General features: G+C 35.9%; 1 protein-coding gene across 1 annotated transcript; it reads left to right on the top strand.

Moving 5' to 3' along the window:
• The first annotated feature begins 3,290 nt into the window (after positions 1-3,290).
• rdh12l (retinol dehydrogenase 12, like) lies at positions 3,291-8,152 on the top strand. The gene is made up of 7 exons (XM_079661607.1): positions 3,291-3,440; positions 3,720-3,835; positions 4,770-4,925; positions 5,013-5,117; positions 6,312-6,521; positions 6,624-6,816; positions 7,715-8,152. The coding sequence occupies exons 1-7, from the start codon at positions 3,427-3,429 to the stop codon at positions 7,815-7,817; spliced, it is 897 nt and encodes a 298-aa protein (XP_079517733.1). The 5' UTR covers positions 3,291-3,426; the 3' UTR covers positions 7,818-8,152.
• Positions 8,153-8,184: the final 32 nt, after the last annotated feature.

Genomic DNA, 8,184 nt, shown 5'->3' with positions numbered 1-8,184 from the left:
CTGCAGTGGTGTCATCTTCAATGCGACACAACTCACAAAACACACACAACAATGGAAGATGTGGAAGCGATCGTTTACTTGTTTCTTGGTGTGTCGCTTGTTATCACAGCAAGAAGGAAAGTAAATATTGGAATTTCAAGCACCAGTAAGTACTGCCCCATAATAAGAACATTTGAGGAAATATCAGATCATGAAAAGAAAATCTTTCTAATAAAAAGCGAATAGCAAAGCTTACTATAAACATAAATACTAAAGTGTAAAACACAGCAAAACTATATTCATAAATCGATCTTGTGACGATTCTCTCTGACCAATCAGCAGTCGAGAGTGTTGACGTCACTAGTTCAGCCCTGGCCCTGGCCTGATAGAACCACGATTTTATGGGGCCGGAAAAAGAGGGGAAAAGTACCCGCTAGCCGGTGCTACGCTATATGGAAAGGCCACCAAAAACTGGCCTGGCCGCTTATGGACAATTAAGGATGCTTAAACGGGACTACCCGCTGCAGTGGAAATGCGCCATTAGTGCCCCGGCACTTATTACCCCAGGGCACTAAGTACCAATTGCGTTCACACCGGAGTACTTTTCCCTGAGGGAAGATTACGCAAATGAGCCGCTGACGTCACTTCGTCTTCTTCTGCTTTGGGTTTACTGGCAGGCCGCAAACATCTTCAGGGCGTATACTGCCACCCGAAGTCCCCGGCCGGAAGTCCCCGGTACTTGTTTGGTACTCTTTTGGTACCACCTCTCTAGCAGGCACTGAAAATGGGGGTAAAAGTTCCTGGCACTAAGTACTCTTTTTGGTGTGAACGCGACATCAGGGGTAGCCTACTAACGGAACTAAATGGGAAAGGCACAGGGGAAAGTACTCTGGTATGAACGCGCCTTATATATATCTGCTATGGGGGGGGGGGGGGATTTTCTTGGTATGTGTTCAGTGTTCCTTATTTAAAATCTCCTTTTGTCTTTGTTTTGAAGTGCAATGTAAATAAGGTATGCTTCTTTGTTTAATTATGTATTACTTACTTTTTATTATTATTGCTCACTAGATGAAAGTTAGTTGATATCTAATATTAATTCTATAAAATGCTATTTTTAGGGAAATCCCTTTTCACAATATAAAATATAACATTGTATAGTAGGTCATAGCAGAAAGGGATTTAGTCATTTGGATAATGATACACATGTATGGGATGTGTTTTGTTGAAATCATCCGGTTTATTACTACCTTAAAGCACTGTCATTACCTTTCAAAATCCAAAAAAAGAAAAAATGTGCGCTCACTTGAATATAAAAAAACAAACCTGCATCATCTTTCTGTCTCTCTGCCAAAGTAAAGTTAATATCCAATTATAGCTAATGGATTGTTCTCATAGTTTATTCAGAGCATCCTCCTTCTTTTCCCATTGTCGTTCGCTTCTGGGAAGTTGCTCATACGGCGCCAGTTATAACTTAGGTAAACTGTTTTGTCTGATGTTATCTCACTAATGACAAAACAAGAAGCCAATCAACAATAGCAAGCATCCGAAGAGAAGAATCATGGGCAGATACATTATGTCATATCATTAAAATGCACCTTAAAAAAACTGAAAAAGTTAGAGCGAGTATAGAACAATATAATTATTGTATACCTGAGTATTAATAATGTATCCATTCTTTTATTTGTGATATTATTATTACTATTATTTTGTAATTTATGTTTGTATTTGTCATATGTTATGTTAATCTATATGTACCTCATGTGTTTATTTTTGTTATGTATGGTTTGTGAATATTTTCTTAAAATGCAAATAAAAAATGGAATAAAAAAACTGAAAAAGTCACCGGTCCTCTTGGAAAGTATATCCTCCTGGTTATGTAATTCTTTGTTTGTTTACCTGTTTAATTACAGAGCACCTGTTACATAACAAAAATAATGAATATGGCATGTTGACTACAGTATATGAGGTAAAAATTAAAAGCCACCTAAAACAAGTCCTGTCCCACTAGGCGCCACTTGTTGCATAAATAAACATGGAAAAGGAAGAGAAAGAGGGGGAGGTAGAGGGTTAAGAGGATGCAATCAGGATGAGTGCACAAAAAGTTCATTTGGTGTTTTTAATGTAATTATGCACACACTCCTACCTGTCTTTGTTCTGCATATATGCACACACACACACACACACACACACACACACACACACACACACACACACACACACACACACACACACACACACACACACAGACACACACACACACACACACACACACACACACAATACACATGCACTTTTTTGCTGACTGATCCCCCAGAGAAAATGGAAGGAAATGTTTTCTTACACAATCAGTTGATGACGGTGCAATGTTTCCTGTTTTAAAGACCTCTGTCCAGCCGCAGTCTGTAATCCCACTGTATGCCATGATAATGTATCTAAGGTATGAATGAGCCATTCATGGAGTTTTGCTGATCTTTGATGGGTCATTTCTGTTTATGGCTAATTATTTGCCCAAAATAGTGAGATCTCAGCCAAGGACAAGATTTACCCAAATTCCAGCCTGTTAATCTGTCTATAGACATAACAGAAACACAGGGCTAGTGTCAAAGTAAAACAGTCTCCATCAGCTGATTCACGGCGGTGGGTGGTCATTTGCTGCCACCTGCTGGAGAGGTATGTTTTGGTCTAGAGATGGTGCGGATTTTTGTTTTGTTTTGTTTGTTTGTTACTTTATTTTATTTGTATTGACAGGACATACTCTTTTTTTTTAATTGTAATCATAGTCCAATAAACAGTGTATTGTGTGATGTACATGTTGTGTTCAAAGACTGCAAAAATAATACCTGTATGGCTATTAGTTAAAATCGCTTATTTATTTGGTTTGATAAAACAATGTCCAGTCAAATAAAAACACTGTCCAGTCAAATAAAAATAAAAATGTTGTGTATTATTTATCTGTGTCTATATTCATTTTTATGATAACAACTTTTGCTGCAACTTTAATTGTAGGCCTACTGTACTATTTTTTACAGGGTTTAAAAAAATGTAGATTGAAATAAATAAATTAAAAAGTAGATGATGTTTAAAATATGTCGCCCATTACATTTACATGCATAAATAAAGAACTGTAGTTTAGTTTATACTGTGAAATGTACTCCCCACCCGCCCGGCATAGCCCGCGTTAATAATCGAACACACCCAACACAAAGATCTTGCCCATAACCTGAAGCTCAACCAATCCGTGTTGTCCGAGAGAGACCGGGTCACAACTGATTGGCTGAAATCCCAGCCAATAAATTATGACAAATAACTCACACTTCCGCATTTTTAACCAACATACTTTTTCGTGACGTTAGTGGTGCTGTTGAATCAGAATATTTTTTTAAAACATTTGTTTTGAACGTTTGTTCGTAAAGTTTGACACCAACCTGACAGCTGTAGTAAAGTGAGATGCAGGGTATAAGGTGAGGACTTGATACATTCATGACAGTACTTAATCTGTGTAAATATCGTACGTTCGTTTAAATTATCCATACATGGGAAAATAGCCTAATTGTAGAAGACTAATAAATTCATTATTACATAATGTGTAGAAGGTATATGGTAGGTCGTGTTTCTTTAACTTAGTTGAAAGTAAATTAGTATTTGTTCTAAGCATATTTACTTTATATTATCTTGTGTTACACCCATTCAGCTGCTTGAGTCAGCTAAAGTTAAGCAACAGTGATTTCCCAACTTCACAGAAACCTCTTCCGGTCGGCCTGGTCCTCTGCTGAGAGGCTGGAGGACAAAACTGTTGTCATCACTGGAGCCAACACTGGTATTGGAAAAGAGACAGCCATTGACCTGGCAAAGAGAGGTGGGTTTGACACATTACTGTATACTGGTCCTCACATCAAATAATAGGATTTATCTAGCTCTGTAAAAGGGACTCTTGTATCATGTAGTGTGTTACCACTTCTAAAATGTGTTGACATTGTTGCTAATATATACCACAACAATATTGAGTATGGCTTCACATCGAGGGAAATATACACATTATTTCCTACCAAAACACTACTAAGCCATAGTCATGCAACACAGGGCAGCTATACCAAAGAAATAAAGAGGTTGACATTCACAAAAAAAAAAAGATTAACTGCTTAATGTGAAAAATGTGACTGGAATGACAAGTCCTACAAAAGAACAATCAAAGTACATCTATAATATATATTTATAGAGAGCCAAATATCTATATAAAATATCAGATAATAAGACATAGGAATCTGATCAAGCCAGCGATGGTTACCTGAGAGATGTAGACAATCAATTGTACACATTTTGGTCTGTAACCAAACAGTAGTGGAGATGGGTACCAAGCTCTAATAAATTACGAAAGTTAAGGGAAAATATGATAACATTTAAATTACATTAAATATTGTCTAGTAAAATGAATGTGAAACTTATTTGTCCCTCAATGTGAACATAAGTCACACATATTATTATTTATTTCATGTAATTTAATATATTCATGCAGATGCTTCAAACAAGTATACTTGCATGACATCAGTTGGATTGGATTGTAATATCTGCATCCTAAACTAAACATTTCAAAAACCCAGTAAATTGAGTTATATTTTCTTTTAAAAGGTCTATGACATAGAAGGAAAAAAAACACACTTCTTACTTCTAAGAGGTTAATAATGTCTCTCCTAATTCCCCTTGATTACACTACACATAATGTACACCTTTTTGTCACAAGGGGGTGCTCTTCACCTGCTTTTATACTCACAGCCGTTTATTCTTCTGTTTAGGTGCAAAGATCATCATGGCGTGCAGGGACATGGAGCGAGGGGAGGCCGCTAAGAAAGAAGTCATCGAAAGCTCGGGCAGCGAAAATGTCCTTTGCATGAAACTTGACTTGGCAGATAGCAAATCGATAAGAGCATTTGCTGAAGCCATCAACAAAGGTTAGCCAATATCATCCTTAGGAATCTGTAAACATTTAAGATCTTTGAAGCCACACACATATAACTTCTTAATGTTGTTTTGTACAGATGAGCCGAAGCTAAACATCCTCGTCAACAATGCTGGTGTGATGGTCTGTCCATATGGGAAAACAGAAGATGGCTTTGAGATGCAGATCGGTGTCAATCACTTTGGTACAAAAATACAATTGTGTAGTGCTCTTACGTTTGTTATTATTATTAGTCAATTTATTGAACATGTCAGAAACAAAAACATACAACAATAATATATATATTCTGTTTTTTCCTTTTTTTCTCACTCAAATTAATAATTCTAACAAAGTACAACAAATAAATAATAATAATAATTCTCAAATAGTCTCTGTCATGTTCAACAGGGGCAAGAAGAAGCTTAAAAAAACTTTTCTGGTCCTACCCCCTAGCATATATTTTTCTTATAAATAAAATATTAGGTCATCGTCATCAGCGACATGTTTGTCTTGTTAATTTGTTTGCTTTTTTACAAAACAATCAGAAATAAATTACTTTTACAATTACAAGACATAACAACAAATGGGATTTTACACGTCCTGTTCATAACCATTAATGATTTGGCTCCTAAATAATACTTTCAGTTTAGATAGACTTGTACATATATGTGTCATGAGGAAAGGACTCAGATAGAGATGTGAGTCAAGCATGGCCTGTCCTTGTCGAAATCCAACACAAAATATATTTGACACCAAAATATTAGTATTATGGAGTCATGTTCTTACTTGTCAAAATCTATTTAATCTGCATTTAGTTGGCGGCTAGGTAAGCAGAGCTAATTGTATCAAAGAAAATACACTATAGATCGTTATACATTGAAATGATAAAGAAGTAAAGACAGCTTTTTTGAACTTTTTTTCAATGGGAATGGCAGAACTTTAGCAACATCATTTCCCAAATCTTGGATTGATCAACATGATGCTTTTTCCATTGTCTAGCTGCCCAGTTGTTATGTTTGTTAGTTCTGTTTTTTTACTTTGGTCTAGGTTTCCAGAGCAATTTGTCAGTTACAGTCCCTCTCAGTTGATACTTAATAGTTTAAGTAGCAATATTCAAATATACTGACATGTAATTGCCCTTATGATCTCAGAGTGTCTGTTTAACTACCCTTAAACTTAGACATTTGTCCCTCATCACAACATCTATTTGATGCAGTGTAGATTCTGGATACAAACCTATTGGTAAGGGATATTCAGCAGCCATTCTGTAAAGTATATGAAGCTTGGAAATGTAGATCAAAAGTTAAATTCCTTAATTATTACTTTTGCATTATAAGGTGCCTTTTATCGTTTTCTCAATGTATGAATTGATTGTGAAAGTCATGTCCTTGTTCTCCAGGCCACTTCCTGTTGACACATTTGTTGATTGACCTGATTAAAAGATCGGCACCAGCCAGGATAATCACGGTGTCCTCCATGGCTCACTCCTGGAGCTCCATCAATTTGGAGGACATAAACAGCGAGAAGAGTTACGACAAGAACCGGGCCTACTCTCAGAGCAAGCTAGCCAATGTCCTCTTCACCCGCTCATTGGCTAAGAGACTAGAAGGTGTGTGTCATACCCTCATATCCGTGATTTTATGCATTTGTTGTACTTTCTTTCTATTATTCACACACTGTTGTACGGTGACATTCATTTGATGTCTTTCAGGCACTGGTGTGACGACATATTCTCTACATCCTGGAGTCGTGAAGACAGATTTATGGCGTCATCTAAATGCCCCTCAACGGGCCATCATGAAGATGGTCAGTCCTTTCACCAAAAACTCTTCCCAGGGAGCTCAGACGAGCATTTACTGCGCAGTGGAACCATCACTGGATAAAGAGAGCGGTGGATATTACAGGTAGATTTTTGCCACTCATCAAATATTTCTTATAAACAACATCTGATACCATTGTTGACGTCAAAAAGATAACTGAAAGTGAACAAGTAATAAGTAATTGCTTTATTGTCTACAAGTCGTGACAACACTTCAAGAAACAATTCTCCTTTTTAGATAAAACATGATAAAAAGGTTTTTGTTACACGTTGCATATTAGGGCCATTCAAAAAAAATGATGGAGCTGAGGGAATTGTGTAATATTCCGAGAAGACACTAATCTAAATTAACATTTAAAAGCTCAGAACATTTTTACCAAATTCAGCTATTAAAAACTTAATTCATTCATTTGGGAGCAAAACAACTCAGAAAATAAGCTTCCTGACATTAATCTTTAAAATTGTGTCTTTTACTCTGATTTAATCCCCCATTTTATAAGTTGCTCCTATTTTTTCAAGATTAGCAATCACAGATCTTATAAAGAACATATATTAACCCAAGCGGTAACATTTTAATTGTGGTATGGGCATTTCAGTCTTACCTTAACATGATATATCTAGTTAGATTTGTTTTTGACCAGCACTATATAACAGATAGATGGCTTTGTTTATTACCCATCATACTTAGAAAAGCAGACACTGTTATGTTTTACTTGCAAATGACATACTTTTCCAGTATACAATAGTTGGCTTGTAGATAAGATTGTATTAACAAGAAAGAAAGAAGTTACTATTTCCCAATAAGTTATTACCTAAGATACGTTTTAAATAATCACTTTCAAGTTAAGAAATATGGATTGAATACTGTCTGATTGAGCCATAAACTCATTGTGTATTAAATAACCTGCATTGAATGTATGAAAGAGATGATTTATCAATATTCAACGCCACTCTTACATCTTGTAATTTTTCTTTTCATACAGCGACTGTGCTCCTGCCAACTGTTCAGCAGCTGGCAAAGATGATGTCGTGGCGCAGAAGCTGTGGGATATGAGCTGTCAGATGTTGTCATTAACATGGGAATAAGCAACCTGGATTTAGAATAAGTGTTGCTTTTCTCAATATGTTTTAATGATAGTCTTCCATTAAAGACATTTCCTAATCAGCACTTTTTCAGCACTTCTTGGGGGTTTCTGTTTAACATAACATACAGTATTGGCACAAAATGGCATTACTTCCTATTAAGTAAATACTAATATACCATGTAAAGTATGTAAACAAAGTTTGATTTGAAGTACTTTTCTTTTCCTTTTTACAATAACTTTCTAATAATATTTTAGGAAAACTGTGGAATAGTTCACTTAATGTTTCACATTTTTTAACTGTATTTTCTGCTATTAAACCTGGTGTTGACCAATCAATTATTTTGTTTTGTTCCTTCCTGCACATCATT

This window comes from Notothenia rossii (genome assembly GCF_949606895.1).
Source record: "Notothenia rossii genome assembly, chromosome: 12".
In the NCBI taxonomy this organism is placed as follows: Eukaryota; Metazoa; Chordata; class Actinopteri; order Perciformes; family Nototheniidae; genus Notothenia; species Notothenia rossii.
This window is presented reverse-complemented; position numbering and strand designations above follow the sequence as displayed.

Coding starts and splice junctions, on each gene's coding strand:
- rdh12l (XM_079661607.1), top strand. Junction 4,926..5,012: donor TGCTGAAGCCATCAACAAAG/GTTAGCCAATAT, acceptor TGTTTTGTACAG/ATGAGCCGAAGCTAAACATC. Junction 5,118..6,311: donor GATCGGTGTCAATCACTTTG/GTACAAAAATAC, acceptor CTTGTTCTCCAG/GCCACTTCCTGTTGACACAT.